Source organism: Vipera berus (assembly GCF_964194415.1).
Source record: "Vipera berus genome assembly, chromosome: 2".
NCBI classification, from domain to species: domain Eukaryota; kingdom Metazoa; phylum Chordata; class Lepidosauria; order Squamata; family Viperidae; genus Vipera; species Vipera berus.
Genome location: NC_138203.1, coordinates 99,510,650 through 99,527,432, shown reverse-complemented (window position 1 = coordinate 99,527,432; position 16,783 = coordinate 99,510,650). Strand labels below are relative to the sequence as shown.

The window sequence follows — 16,783 nt, the reverse complement described above, 5'->3', positions numbered from 1 at the left end:
AGGCCTTTTTTGTTGACTGTACTAGATAGGCAGAATCTTTTTTTTTTTAGTATCATGGTCACATATCTATGCTAGTAGCTCATAAAGCTTCCTAAAGAATGACCACAGACTGAACTGGACCCAGAAACCTATTGATAATCTATCATAATACTTAGTAATCTAAGTATAGATTATACCTTGCAATGGCCTGGTAAATGATCATTACATTCTGGACCGGTGACAAGTTCTGAGTTATCTTCAAAAGTACCCCAACATACAAAGTTATTGCAGGGCATAAGTTATTGTTGCCGGCAGGTAGATAGGTAGGTTTGTCCAGATAGGGATGAAATTGCGTATCAGCCAGATCAGGGTGAAGGGTCCCTGCATATGGCTTTCTACCGCTGTTTCAAAGAACCCTGAGTTCAGGAAGGTCTCCAAATCATGGGCCAGTTCTTTTGGGAGAATCTTAATTCTATCAACAGTCGCACTGGCTTATATTCCTTGATACTTACTAGTAAACATCTCCATGTTAGTAGAATATAAACTAATGTTGTGTCTGCTAATGCCAGGCAATCAGAAAATAATACCCTAATGAAGGAACAATCAAGGAGAAAACCACACCCCCACCAATACTGGTTAAGACCTGCTACTGTATATAAACAGGGAGCAAACTTCACACTCAGTAGCACTGATGATGTTACCTAGTCGGGTAATGAAACATCTGCAAGAAAACAAGCTCAGAGAGCACAAAGGATCCCACAATTCAATCCTGAGCTACTTAAACTTTCCTCTATTGGATTTTGTGTCTCCCTATCTACATCCTTATAGCTTCCATACCCTACAGATTTCTGTAGCATTTTCAGTCAGCCTCTCTCTCTCTCTCTCTCTCTCAGAGAGAGAGAGAGAGAGAGAGAGAGAGAGAGAGAGAGAGAGAGAGAGAGAGAGAGAGAGATACAGACACACAGAGACATGCAGTTGTACATCAGTCACAGGCTGATGACATCTCACTCTAAACCAGGGGTGTCAAACTGCCAGGCCTGTCACACAGAAGCCATGCCCACCCCATTGCCGGCAATGGCAAATCTGTCCCGATAAGTTGCACAACGTCATGTGACGTTGCGAGTTTGATATGTCTGCTCTAAACCAACAAATAGCCTTTCCCAGTTTATAAATTTGATTTGAAACAACTGGTTATTTAATGTGACTGAAGAGATCATCTGCCAATCCACACACAATATATCTTGAAGAAAACTTTGTTCTGAAACTTCTAAATTATATGGAATGTCTTGGCTGAAGTGCAGCTCTCTGCATACCACACGAGTAGGTGCAGCTTTCCCTAAATCCCCTCCATGCCTGAAACCAATATAGTGAATTCTAAGAGAAATATTGAGGTCACCCAGAACAAAAGAAGGTAGGGGGGAGGGTTGAGTGAACTCATAGATAACTACTCAAAAAACTTCAGTTACAGATAAGTAATCAGTTCTTCACTGTGGTCTCTGTGATCATACACTCATGGGTGAATAGCTGGCCTATTATCTAGAGGGGCTTAGTGCTCATAAGGTACAGTACAAATGACTGCAGCTCTAAAAGCTACATCCTTCTGAGAATCAAAATCCAGATGATAATGCTAGATACAGATAGGAAGTTGCCCTACATAATTATGAAAGGAAAATGTAATGTAGAAAGGATGCAGATCGAATCCTAGCTCTTGCAAACTGACCACAGACCAAAAGAGGGCACTTTTGGTTCCTTAGCTCATAACATAATCTGATGGCTGCAACAATCCATTTTGAAACATCCACAATGTCTAGGGTGGACCCCAAAAAACTAAAAACATATACTGATCTCCATGAAAGTGAAAAGGAACAACTTTTCAGTTACTATTTGGAAAAGGAGAGTACAGTTATGTTCAGATCTCAAAAGAACACAGGCCCATGGTTTTTGGCAAGACCTTTTTATAAGCTTGAGAAGATTCTGAGTGAGCTCTGCTTAGACACATAACCCATGTGCATGAATCATCATGATAAAGAATACTTTCGGGGAAGAAATAAAGACTTCTCAGTGATTTTCCATTTATTTCTACCAACTGCTTTCTTGCGATTTCATGCATAGCTATTAAATAAGGATAAATAATCCTTGATTGCTGTGGAGTATACTCCTCCAAAGTTTCTGGAGATGCTGTACAGACAAATATTCCAAGAAGATGGCCTTTCCCTTAGTAGCTTGACAGTAAAACCCTAGTGGATAAAACAAGTAGAGGCCTCTAAAAATAGCCACTCCTACTCGTTTTAACATGGATCTATTGAATGATAATCTGAATAGTGTATGACATGCACTTCCCAGACCTGTCTCATCTAAGTCAACTGCCACTGCTGCCACATGCTTTGTATTTTTAAATACTCTGGAGATGTTCCTTAGCACCACAGGTAAAATACACAGGATAGAAATCTCAGGCTCTTATCAACACACCTGAGAAAAGTTGTATCTGACTGACAGCTTGGAATATGAATGCTAGGCAGAGCTACAAAGCCTCTGCTTTGTTTTGTTCTTTTGGGGTCCTGCAATTTGCAGATATGGGCACAAATGTGACTACTAAGATTTAACTAACATTGGGAAGAGTCCTCCAACTTAAGATTCTTGTATGAACACATTTTAGAGGAAAAAGATTCTCAGCATCATTCACTTTTGATTGCTAATCCTTTAGGTTGCTTTTCAGCTCCCAGTTTCCTAGAACAATATGGCTTAGTAGCATGTTCATTGCTTCTACTGATGCTAATATTTGCAGATTTCTACACTAACATATTCATTATGTTTTATAGACTGGCCATTAACTGCAATAAAGAATATGAATGAATGAATGAATGAATGAATGAATGAATGAATGAATGAATGATGTATTAATTCCTGAGGATTGTGATAATGTCTATAACAGAAGCTGCAATGTCTTCATAGTTTCTCATTCCTGATACTCAAAGAAGAATTGAAAAATGCAAGATCTGTTCCTATTATGAAAATAGTAATCTGTCTGGAGAATTGTGTATTTCTTGCTTCAGAACATGATGTTACATTAAGGCAGATATCTACCCATAATTGACTCCAGATGATTTAATTAATATACTGTTCTTAGGATAGTTCCAATTCATTAAAATGAGTACTACTTGGTCACTAAATTATACCAGCAAGCCTTAACAAATATAGGAAACCTCTGTATCAGTTAACCTAGACCACTCTTAACTACTGACTTTTTCTTAATCAAATTCTTCACTGCATTTATTAACAAACAAATTTATTGGTTAATATCATTTTGACATGCCCACTGATTCTGAATTATCTTTTATAATAGGTTGGTGACAATTAAAATTGTGATGTGATATCACTGTCTTTGAGAAATGACAAGTTCTTGTAAAATCTCAATGAAGTCAATGAAATGTTAACATGCTCCATTAGGTCATTCAATTTCTCATAATTTTTTCTCGTATCTGATCAGCCAGACACTTCCTGAAGCTTAAGATGTCCAACGTGGTAGAATAATTTCAACTATTTCTAGAAAGAATTCTAAAACAGGGAATTCTGCACAAATCACACATAGTATATTTTAATATAAATCCATATAAATTCCAGGAAATTTTAAACAACATTTCCATTTTTAAACTATGTTACTAAACTGTACTCTTTTTAAAGGAATCAATGGGCTGTAAGTTGTTTTATTCAATAATGTACAGGACATTTATCATAATAAATGTCTTCCTTTTGCTATTTTATTTTTACTCCCCCCCCCCGATGAAATTTGTTGATATCCCAACCAACAGTTGTGTTCAAAAGGTCTATTTACATTCTTATCATCTATCAAAGACCTCCATCTCTATGCAATTAAAGTCTTCCTGACTTTCTCCAAATCATAAAAATGATTATTTATATCCTGCCTTTTATTATTTTTTACAAATAAGTCAAGGTGGTAAGCATATCCGCCTTGAGTTATTTGTAAAATAACTGAGCCTTCGTGGTGCAGTGGTTAAAATGCGGTATTGCAAATTAACTGCCCATAGTCTGAAGTTCAATCCTGGTAGGCGCAAGGTTGACTCAGCCTTCTATCCTTCCAAGGTCAGTAAACTGAGGACCCAGATATATGCTGATATTGGAAATCACTCAGAGAGTGCTATAACGCACTGTGAGAAGGTATATAAAACTAAGTGCTATTGATATTGCTATATCCAACATTCCTCTCTCCTCCTTTTTCCCCACAACACCCACCCTGTGAGGTGGGTTGGGCTGAGAGTGTGTGGCTGGCCCAAGGTCACCCAGCCAGCTTTTGTGCTAAGATGGGACTAGAACTCACAGTCTCCCAATTTCTAGTCTGCTGCCTTAATCACTAGACCAAACTGACTCTAGTATAGTGTGTATGTGTACTGTATGTCCATTTGTGTACTCAAAAAATAATAATAAATGTGTTAAGTATTTATGGAAAAGATCTCTGTATGTGGTCAACAGGCATTTAAAATGACTTGATAGTTCTTAATCAAATTTATACCTATTTCTGCTGAAATGTAGATGGCAAAAACTTGATGTTCTCCAATATTTAATGGTCTTCCTATATTTGTTATGATACTGCTATTTATTTAGATCAGTTACAGCCAACTTCTTTGTGTGGTATAAAGCAGAGGTCCTCAACCTTTTGGGCACCAGGGACCGGTTATTTGGAGAGAGATTTTTCCGCGGACCGGAGGGGGCATGGTTTTATGTGTTGCCTGCATCCCACAGATGGGCTTTGCGTGTTTGTGCGGCCCGGTTGCTGGCATGCTGCAGCCCGGTACCGGTCCATGGACCAGGGGTTGGGATCCCTGTTATAAAGTGCATTTTTATATGTTTTGGACTTAAACTGCATGACCTTTTTAATAAAACTCGTTTATCAATCCCAATATTATTGATTCAGTTATTTTCTTATAGCAGTTATTTAAAACTGCCTACTTCAACCCTATATCCAACTTTATATGTTTTGGGGTTTAAATTATATGAAGGATGATCGGGAATACATGAATACATGAATACAGTTCTAGATCATTTGTAGAATTTTTTTAATAAGTATGTGGTTGGCAATTCGTTATATAATAGTTGAGAAACAAATATGGACCTTATCAGAAAGTAAAATAACTCAACAAATATTTATTGTTTATTAATAGCATTAAGACACTTACAAATCCATAGTGTCCTTTCTCTCCACAGTTGTAACAGTATACTGAAGCAGGTTGCACAGAATAAGAGTCAGCCTTCTTGAGTGGTCCTGGTCTAGTCTGAAACAAACAAACAAAAAAAGGCAGCAATGAAATTTAGTAAAATTCCAATTAAAATGAACTAAATTAAAACAATACAGTTTCACCATCCAATAAACAGCAGTGGAATTATATCTGTTACTAATTGGAAAAAATGTATTGCAGTTATATTATACATACCACCATATTCAATGTGTCTTATATCTATGCAGATGTCTGTATCATTGCAGACTTAGTCATATCAACTATAATCTGTACCCCAATTCTGATAAAATGAAAAGTGTCTCATAAGAACTTTTCTAAAGTTTCTACTATAAAGAGCAAATATCAATTCAAAATATATGTGGAATGAGAACTTAGAATGACTCTCTCAAAAACAATATCCCAGATTTCAGGACTTACACAAAATTGAACACTCACTGGGAAGTGGTTTTAAATTTGATTATTTTTTATCGTTTAATTCTAATGAAAATGTTTTTATTTATAAAGTTTAAACATTCTATTCCTATATGTGTCGTAGTTGCTCTGTGTGCATGTTTTAGATATTGTTAGTTTTACTTACAATCATAATTGGGACTAGAATTTCTGCTGCTAGGCAAGGCAGATGTTACATGATTCTTGCACCCAATTTTATGACCTTCTTTGCCACAGTTAAGCGAATCGCTGTACTTATTAAATCAGGGATCTTCAAACTTGGCCCTTTTATGACTTGTGGACTTCAACTCCCAGAATTCCTCAGCCAGCATGACTGGCTGAGGAATTCTGGGAGTTGAAGTCCAGAAGTCATAAAAGGGCCAAGTTTGAAGACCCCTGTATTAAATGAATCATGTGGTTTTTAAGGGAATCCGACTTCCCTTATTGACTTTGCTCGTAGGAAGCATGCTGGAAAAGTTGCAAAGATAACCAAGACATGGCAACCTTTGAAAATACATGGCTGGTTGCCAAGCACCCAAATTCTGATTACATGAGCATAGGGATCCTACTACGGTTGCAAATGCTTTTTTCAGTGCTGCTGCAAATCTGAACGGTTACAAAACAAACTGTTGTAAGTCGAGCACTCCCTGTATTCATGGGAAGTGTCACAGAAATTAATTTATTTTAGGGGGTCAAGGCATTGCAAAGTATGAGAAATCCTGCTCCCAGTATCTAAATTTAGATTTAAGGCACAGATGAATTCTTGCCTTTATCTCCTTCCAACTTGGCAAGGAAGACCACTTCTAACAATCTGAGAAACCTGACAGTCAAGGAGAAGAGCACTACCTACAGATAGGTTGAATTTTCTGGTACAAAAAGTCTTTTTTAAAAAAATCTTCATTAAAACACATTTTTACTGCACAACAGAAACTGAAGAAAGAAAACTTGGGTTTAGCTAACATGGTTTAAAACAAACAAACAAAAATAAATCACTACAGGTTTTATATATATATATATCGAGAAGGAAAGGGTTTTGCAGGTATATCCTAATGCTCTTACGTAATCCTTGAAAAGAATGGATGGAAAAATGGGAAAATTAGAGGTAAACAGATTAATAGCACTTTTATCTTGATTTTATTTCTTAAAATGTAACTAAGGACTATATCCAGGTATGAATACATTCTAAAAATGATCTCAATCAGACAATTAAAGACCCTTTGTTTAATATCCATTCCTTAACAATTAACGTCAAGATTTGTGAAATCTTTCTATTTCTGAATGTAATCACCATATTTGAACTGTTTGAATAGATTGAACTCTCTCCCAGAGTTGCTTATTATAATTAACTGGTAATAATGGCTGGTGAAAATCACTTCCACCCAATATTATTTTGGCACCCAGTGCAAAATACACAAGGAGAAAAAGATGTTATGAGAACATTATGAAAAGTAGCTTTTTTCCATTTCTAATCTCACAAAAATCCTCAAGGAGTTTTGGGCTGCAGGAAGGATGTGTGTTTTTATGACCTCAAAAAATGTCTGTCCAGCACTTCCTTTTGTTCATGTAATTGAAAAGGTCAGATTTAAGGAGACAAATTAAATTGAATACTTGCCCTTCAGTTTGCGTACCTCCCTACAGCTGTCCAAAAGTCAAAAGAGAAAAAGAACTTTACAATATGTTGTCAAGCTCACTATATTCTAATTATTTCAGGTTTTAAAAAGCATTTAAGGTTTCTGATCCAATAGGTAGAAAATGATAGCAGCAGCTCTGCTATAGGATTTTTTTGTGTGTTAAAAACATTTAAATAATCTATATTTTGGAGAGTGATATTTTGAAGATTACTTCACTATCAATATATAGAAGTAATAACCCAGTAGATAGCATTACCTATAAAAGGTCCATCCCATCTGCTATTCTTCCTGAAAGCTTTTCATGCACCAGTAAACTCAGTAAATATCAGAAGATAAAGCATAAGCCTACCACGCCACGGATTTACTCCTAATGTCTCCTCAAAGTGCAGCCCCGATGCAACGATTACAAATGATTTTCTTCTAATGTCATTTTACATAACCCTTTTTTCTGCATGAGTAGTTAGTGCAGAATGAGTGAATGAATGAATGAATGCCATTAAAACAGTTAATCATTATCTGGGACACTGGCCTTCTCTCCCTTCTCTGCAAGGAATCTCCATGACAAAGGCCAAGAGATCAAAATGCCAGGGCTGCCTTGCTGGCCTATTTCTAACAGTAATTTTTTATGCAAATGGCCCTGCAGGGCAGCTCCCTCGGTGACCTTGAGATGTCCTTATCTTAAACTGACTTTGATCCAATAAGGCCTTCTTTCTATGAAGCTCATTACTTCTCCAGATATGTATCTGACTTAAATTTCACTAATTAAAAAATATTATTTATTCAGAGGGTGTGTTTTTTTGCCCTGTACTATCTTACAGCTACATATGCAGACAAAGGGATGGGGGTGGGGAATTATAGTACGGTATAAAATGGACAATTTCTTTTTCCAAATTTCAGTTGGGAGAAATCTATCTATCTGCTTTCACTTTGGATTCCTAAATGTTATTTAGATATTCCCATTAAGTATTTCTTTTAACCGGATCCATAAATATCTACAGTACAGTAGATCTACAGCACAGTAGTGCTGGAGTTTCATGGACTCCCACATCATTCATTGAAAGGACACAGGTTTGATTGCTTTTTAAAAGCTATGCTACACAGCACTGCATAACACAAAGAACAGTGAGTTTGCTTTGTGAAGTTTTCACTATCCCCACTGTTTGCTGCTTCCAAAAACTCCTTACTTACTGCCCTACAATACATATTACAAATATTACAAGACAGACATATAGTTTTTAAAATATAGAAACCTGAAACTCACTCCAAAATTTATCCTACCACATAGACGTAAAGGCAGTTCTGCTCACTATGCTACCTTCACTCTTCAAAAAGTATTAAGAACACCCCCCCCCCCGCAAAGCCTTGAAGAAATGTTATGATTTAAATATTGAATTAAGTCTTGGTGGGCCGTGGTGAAGGAAATTATCTTGGAAAACACAAGAACCGTGGTGGAAACTCAGACACCTAGGACCAGACATGATTTAATTTTCTCTATTCCAGGGCTAGATATTTTTTAAAACTTTCTCCAGAGAAGAACACCTGAGGAAATTACCCAACCAGGGAAATCCATTACAAGAATAATAGTATTTAAACCAGGGGTCTTCAAACTTGGCCTTTTCATGACTTGTGGACTTCAACTCCCAGAATTCCTCAGCCAGACTGCCTGGCTGAGGGATTCTGGGAGTTGAAGTCCACAAGTCATGAAAGGGCCAAGTTTGAAGACCCCTGATTTAAACAATGGAGGGAAAATGAGAAATATATAAACAAGAAATATTCTGAAACAGCCACCCTTGCAATATGTGATTTAAAGCAGGGGTTCCCCATCCCAGGCCATGGCCCACTGCTGAGCTGTGGCCTATTTGCCACTGGGCCACGTCAGTGGCAGGCTGGCATGCCCAAGTTGAGCTGCATGAGCGTGTGCCTGCCGGCCTGCCACTCACACAAGCTGAGCTGCACATGTGTGCACCGGCCCACTGCTCAAACAGCCCAGTTCCCCTCTCTCCCCCTCCCCCGCCAAGCCACAAAGGTTGGGAACTGTTGCTTTAAAAGTTAAAACAAGGTATTAGGATGCATGAAGCCATCACCTGAGGACATCCCAGACTGTCACACTTTAGTTCTTATTCCTTCAGTAAAGATTTTAATTCAGGCTACATTTTAGGTATTCTAGTAAGTTTAGCAGTTCTTAGTCTGACTGATTATTTCAATCTACTTCTGGGGGGGACACCTATGGCCCCTTTACAATCTGTGGACTTCAACTCCCAGAATTCATGGCTCAGGAATTCTGGGAGTTGAAGTCAACAGATCATAAAGGGGTCATAGTTGCCCACCCCTGGTCTACTTAGTACAGTTATGTAGAACCCTAACTGGCTTCATTGGTTTCTCTTGGAAACTTTATCACTGGGGTTTGAAAAAGCCAAACTAATTATTAAACAGCTAGCTTATGAGTGTCAAATGGATTTGGCTAAATGATCACCCTCTAACCTGGAGGTGGTTGTTCTTGTTCTTATTTTTATTTTATCGTACTGGCCAGATTCCTTATCCTTATCCATCTAAACACAATGAAGCTACACATAGCTTTTAAGTTGGCTTGCCATCAGCGGTCTTAGAGACTATATGCTGTAATAATCCTGTGGGAGATAAGATTTGCCCTAGAGATACAAAAGATATTGAAACTGACTCACGTTTATTGCACAGATCGCACCATCACAGAATTTGCACTACATACTAAACATCAGTCCATTTCAAACTAAAAGATGATATGTATTTGACAGATATTAACTCAGCTGTTATACCCAATATTGCCACATTTTGTGTTAAAGCTTGTACTCGTTGCCAAATAAATCTTCAGGAACTGATTTAGTGATGAACTAAGAAGGCCCAGAGCTTTATGCTATTCACTGCTATTTTTGCATCATTGTTCTTATTCTGGATTGGTCAAAAGACTGTGATGGTGATGTTGAATATCTTTCAGGGACATTCATAAAAAGAATAGAATTGTATGAAGTAAAGCTGGAAGGGGGCTTGAAGATAGATATATAGAAATGGATATTGATCTTAAATGATAGCTAATGAATGGCCCAATACATTTTCTGGACAAGGAAATAAATCCATAATGTAAAACCAGTAGAAATACTAGCTCTATGCAAAAATGATTAATCATCTATTCCAATATATTCTTTATCCTACACTCATCTAAGATCCAAATAGCCTCATACCAGAATATAGGAGTAGCTATTTTAATATGAAAGCTTTGGAAGAAAGAAACAAGATAATATATGTTATAGGCCTGATTAACAATAAACTGGGGAAGAATGAAGCAATATATAACATATCCTTGAGTTGAGAATTGTTATGTTTTGTTTTGAAAAGTGAGTTTATATTATCAGCTGTTTGTAATTTATGTCAACGCTGTAACATTGGATATTCCTGCTTTGACAACTGGTGGAAATTGCAGCATTTTTACTTTGCTTTTAACATGCTTTTTCTTCTGTTTAGAAATTAGATGTTGAAGGGGGGATGGGGTGAATACTTGAGTTCAGCTAGCCATAATAATAATGCAGCTCCATGGGAACTCAAAGACACAAACCAATTATGCTTTTGGGGGCTGAGGAGCTGGCTAATTGGCAAATGTGATTTATGACTGCTTTGTGAGGGTGGGACTTTCATTCTGTTACTTTGTATCTGGGGAAGGGAATCTAGTTTTGGGTTCAACTATGTAGTGCCGATACTTTGTTTCCTGAATAAAATGTTCTTTGAGGAAGAATTCTTGCCTTGAAGTTTTTTAATGGGTTTCATCCATTGGAGCCATGACAATTTCTTTTTATTGTAAAGATCGGTTTCTCCCTGGTCACCTGCCCCCCAATCCTATTTTACTGTCTCACTGCAGCAGGAGTGTGCTCTCAAGACTATGAGCAAAGAATGTACACCAACAAAATACACTCCGAGCAGGGCCACCCAAGGCATAAAAGTCAACTCAACTGCCCAACAATATAGGTGCCCAAGCAGGATTGGATAGCAGCAGTGTATGACATTGCTGGAGGTAGATAATCTCTTCAGTGACAATACCAATGGCATAATTTCATATTGTGAAGGAAAAGGCAAAAGTAAATTATTTCTGTATTTTACTAAGAAAACAACAGATACACGAGATAAAATGATTAATGATATGGTGCCTTGGAGGTTGAATGGCACTCAATATGCTATTGAAGAAAAGCTGAGGATCTTTTGAAGTACTAAAAGTATTTATGATATTAGGATTAAAGCCCTTGGGATGCCTACTGTAGTTGGTGATGTTTGAAGACGTGTGCGGAAGGTGGAGAGATTACCCACACATTCTCCAGAAGGCAGCTCCTCACGAGAAAGCCTGCAAGACCCAAAGGGACTGTGCATCTTGGAAATACAGCACTAAAAGCTGAGGGAAGATAAGGCTTGCAGCCTCAAGAGTAGCTTTTAATGGACACATTAATCAAACCTCACTTTCTAACTTTGGGTTATTATTCCTTAAAAGCTAAAAGAGATCTTTGGGCAGCAGTTTAATTGGACCATCTGGTGAATGTTCCTATGACCCACAGTGTGTCTAACAGAGAACAAAAAGGGAAAACTACAAGAATTTAAAAATGAACTTAAGAGCAAAAAGCAAATTAATGTTTATATTATAAAAGATTTTAAACAAAGGGAACAGTTGTATTTTTGTGGCCTTGGTTTATATCTAATTCCTTTGAATGAATGAATTAAATACTACATACTGTCATGAGAAAGTACTAAAAGATTGGCACAAAGATTGAAAAAAATATAGAAATACCAACCATGAAGAACTGGATTATGAAGATGGAAGAACTTGCTGTTATGGCCAAACTAAACTTGTCTGATTAAGGAAGGAACATTTTTTTACAAAACTGTGGAAACCTTTGATAAAACTGATGTCAGGATTTACTGATTAAAAATCCCATATTTTTTATGGGAAAAAGGGAACCATGATATATAATTTTGGAAGTGCAAATGGTAATAATTATGTTTGTAACTTTGTTTCTTAACTTTTATTGCTTCTCACTTTTTATGTTATCTTTTCATATCTTTCGCTTTTTTCAAATTCTTTTTATTTCTATAATTTTTAACTCTATATATGCAGTTTGTGAGTATGTTGTTAAACATGTTGTGCAGCCCAGAGATTCCCTTTCTACTGAAGAATTCTTTAGTTGGGAAGATTTTTTAAAAACATTATATACACAATAGAGCAAAATGGCTCCTCTGATGTTGCTTTTTTAAAAACGTAAAAATCAAATGATAGTATCATTAAAGCACATAGATATAAAAAATCCTTATGGAAATTTAATAAACACCTATTGAACAAAAGTGAGGTTTAACAATCTTAATTTCAGACAAAAATGCTGATGGTAAAATAACTTAATACATAATATATTATTTTAATACTGAAATCCAAAAAAAATCTCTAAAAGTTTTTTCCTTGCAAATTATATTCCTATTGTTAACTTTGATCTGAAGATGGAACCTGGTAATAATTCTGTTTAATTGTGATTCCCAGTGAAATAGATTACACAGCAAAATATTTAAATATGTATATCTAAAGATCAGAACGAAATCTATTTCTGTGGCTTCTTCCAATTTTTACTGTGGTAAATTTTGATTTGGCAGAATTTTAAATTGGAATACCAAATGTAAAATTTGGAAATAAAATAAATGAAAAAATCTTTCTAACCCTATCATACAAATATTAGATCTCAAAAGTCTTCTAATTCGTAAACAATCCTTACAATGAAATATTATGTAATTTGTATAAATAAGTCAAACTCCAGAACACTGGTTTATAATATCATCTATATGATTTTCTTTCTTTCTTCTTTCTTTCTTTCTTTTCTTTCTTTCTTTCTTTCTTTCTTTCTTTCTTTCTTTCTTTCTTTCTTTCTTTCTTTCTTTCTTTCTTTCTCTTTCTTTCTTTCTTTCTTTTCTTTCTTTCTTTCTTCTGCCTATAAACACTTCTGCATTGCTAATCTGAAATCTTCATGATAAAACAAAACTTTATTTTTCCCTAAAGGGCATGCCACCTGTTCAATGTTGCATAGCTATTTCACATGGAATGAAAGAATTATTTAAACAAGGTGGTGCATTAAAATTTCAATCATTTCTTATGGAGCTGTGAACTTTGTTTCTATTTTAAATGTTAAGTCAAGAAGCTGAGGTATCTGGCTTAATCCTTAGGGACTACCTGTACACCCAAACTAAACATTCCCATTTATGACAGCGACATAAATGCTCTTCTAAATTAATGTGCAACATTAAATGAAATTGTCTAAAATATACAGGTATCTATCTATATTTTATTTTGCCATCTTGAACATACCTGGGTCTTTATGACCTTATTAAAAAATGTATTTCCCCCCCTCTTAAAAAAAAAATTCCTGGAGCAAATGGACTGCATAAATAAGCAATGTGCTATGAGGCTTCAGACTAGCCGATAAACCCTTTCAATTTTCATGCCAGCTTCTTCTTTTGTAATTCAAATCTGGCTGGAAACTGGCAGTTTTCTGAAAACTGAAACAAGCACTGCCACAAATACCTTGTAATGCTATCGACCTTGTCTGCCCATGCAGTGAGAAAGGGGGATGCATATGTGTCTGCAGTCATCCAGATAACACAACTCATTTTTTGGGGGGTGAGGGGTGGATAACAGAAACCAGTCCAGACTGTGTACCAAAGCAGAGTCACTACCAAGCAAAGAGGGGAGGCAGTCTCTTCAAAATACATACCACATTTAGAAAAAGCCATACACGGGGCTCAGCCGCCGCTTTCATTACCAATTTTAATTTAGCTCCTCCAGTTTGCCAACCAGATAAACTCCAGTGCTGTTTTTTTTAATCTATTTGCCACATTTTATGTTCAAGATTATAGTAATATGGGGAAGAAGGAAAAAAAATCACTTTTAGAGGAAATAAAGAAACAGATCCGCTTATCAGCATCCATCAGAAAGTTCATTAATCAGCCGGGCTTTGTGCCCCCTAAATTGAAAGGTTAAATAATCCTCTCAGGAATATTTCTAGGCACTACTTGCAATTGTCAGTGTGGAGCTGCCATTCACAACACTCTGGATCAGTGACAGAGCATTCTGCCAATGTTTGGACCTCAAACAATGATGGACAAATGGCCTGGCTCACAAAGAACCCCTTTTAACGAAGAGGATGGGAAAGGACTATGAGCTTTGATGTTGATTGGAAATATGGGTGTGAGAGAGGAAAGACAGGTTTATGAAGGAAACTAACATCCGTTATATAGGAACACAAGTTCGACTGTAACTGTAATTATATTTTAGAATCTTCCTAATATATTAGCATTTATCCACATGCATTTATAAATTAGCTGCACAAATGTTTCTACAATGCCTTTAAAAGTAACAGATGAACATAATGAAAATATTTGGTTAATATGCACTGAACAGCTAGGCAAATCCCAAGTATATTTCTAGTTTTTGACACCCTGCACTTAGCCATATTTTTACTATGCAGGAAATGACAAAAATAACCCATAATATGAAAAGCATTTGCATTTTTTTTTAATAAAAGGGAACTGTGTGTTAACATATTTGTTCAGTTAGGGGAAAAAACGAATGAATACACCACAAGAAAGTAACAGGTGCAAAAAAATATTCTTTTTTTTTCACACAGCCCTCTTATATCATAATTAAAGTCATCCAATGCATGTTATGCTATACTTGGGCTGCACTATTTAATATAGGTAGCAATCAAAACAATTTCAAACCAGATCTAACCTACAAATGCAAACATGGTGGATATTCCATATGACAATCTATTTGTGTTTGGTTTATAGAGGCAATTCTATAATTAACAATGCTTTGTAAATCTTCTTTCTACCCCACATTAGTGGGCTTTCAAATAGGAGAATATAATGTTTCATAATAAACAAAATAAATTTTAAAATTTCCCACTATAATCTCCCTCAACATAAAAGACAGTATTTTGGTTCTGGAAGACTTCAACATATTTTGAATACTAAATAAATAGAAATATTCTAATTGCCCTGTTAGTAGTAAATTGGCATTTCAGAGATATAAAGCAAGCACAAGATTCTTTCAATAAGTAAGAATCATTTGTTCAAGATAAGTGGTAAATTATACTCTACCTCTCACATGGATAAGAAAATAGTGGTCCATTTATATGACTGTTCAATCTCTAGTGAGGTTACAATGACCTAAAAACTTGGCTATTTGACTTAGCCAGCCTGGACTGAGGGGTTTTAAGGTTTTAAATTTTAAACTGTTTTGGGGCTATTAATTTAATTTTATTTTAATTTGTAAATTGCACTGTTTTAATTTGCCCTGTAAACCGCCCTGAGTCCTTCGGGAAAAGGGCGGCATATAAATTGAAATAAATAAATAAATAAATTTAGACTCTTATCTACATCATCTATTGTTTGTTCTATATCTTGATATATCCAGCAGTGACTACCTGTCCCAAGAATACTTTCATAAGGGAGATCTGCCTTTACTTAAAATATATTTAGTTATCCTAAACATATTAAAGTTTATATACATTTGTTATCATATTGATATATTTTTGTGTTCTTTTTCATTTTCCATTTTATTGTTCTATTATTTTACTTCTGTTTTACTTAAACTTTTTCATTTTCTTTTTTGTATTCTTGTAAGCCGCCTAGAGTAGCTCCATGGTGAGATAGGCAGTAAATAAATAAATAAGTATATAATGAAAACCACCTGAGAATCTAATAACCTTCCTAAATCTTATCTGAAATTCTTATCTGAAACAAGAAACAATATCTTGTTTCTCACCAAGGTTAGTATGAAGGCTCATATCATGGCATGAGGCTGTATTGAATAAAATGGTTTTATATCTACAGTCCATTCAGAAAGTCTTCAGACCCCCTTCACTTTTGTCAATTTTGTTATGCTGCAGCCTGATTCTATAGTTGTTGAAACTCATTTTTTTCTCATTAATCTACACTCAGTACCCCATAATGACAAACTGAAAACAAAATTTTAGAGATGTCTGTAATTGTATTAAAAAGAAAAGACTGAAAAATCACATTGGCATAAGTATTCAGACCCTTCACTTAGCACTTTACTGAAGCATCTTTGGCAACAGTTACAGCCTCAATTCTTTTTGGGTGAGACACAAGCTTTGCACACCTGGATTGGGGGATTTTCTGCCATTCTTCCTTGCAAATCCTCTCAAGCTCACTCAGGCTGGATGCCAACCATCAATGAAGAGCCATTTTCAGGTCCCTCCAGAGATGTTCGATAGGGTTAAGATCAGGGCTCTGGCTGGGCCACTCTAGGATATTCACAGAGTGGATATGCTAGAGCCGCTCCTGTGTTGTCTTAGCTGTGTGCTTAGGATCATTGTCATGTTGGAAAATGAACCTTCGGCCCAATCTGCGGTCCGGAGTGCTATGGAACAGGTTTTCATTGAGGATATCCCAGTACTTTGTTCCATTCAGCTTTCC

The 16,783-nt window shown here is 36.1% G+C and overlaps 1 protein-coding gene across 1 annotated transcript in view; it reads right to left on the bottom strand.

Moving 5' to 3' along the window:
* The window catches only part of ZCCHC7 (zinc finger CCHC-type containing 7), a 153,612-nt gene that overhangs the window by 4,249 nt on the left and 132,580 nt on the right, over positions 1 to 16,783 (bottom strand). Inside the window, exon 7 of the mRNA XM_081318425.1 lies at positions 5,172 to 5,267. Within this exon, the coding sequence (XP_081174551.1) occupies positions 5,172 to 5,267 (96 nt within the window). The remainder of the gene's footprint in view (positions 1 to 5,171; positions 5,268 to 16,783) is intronic.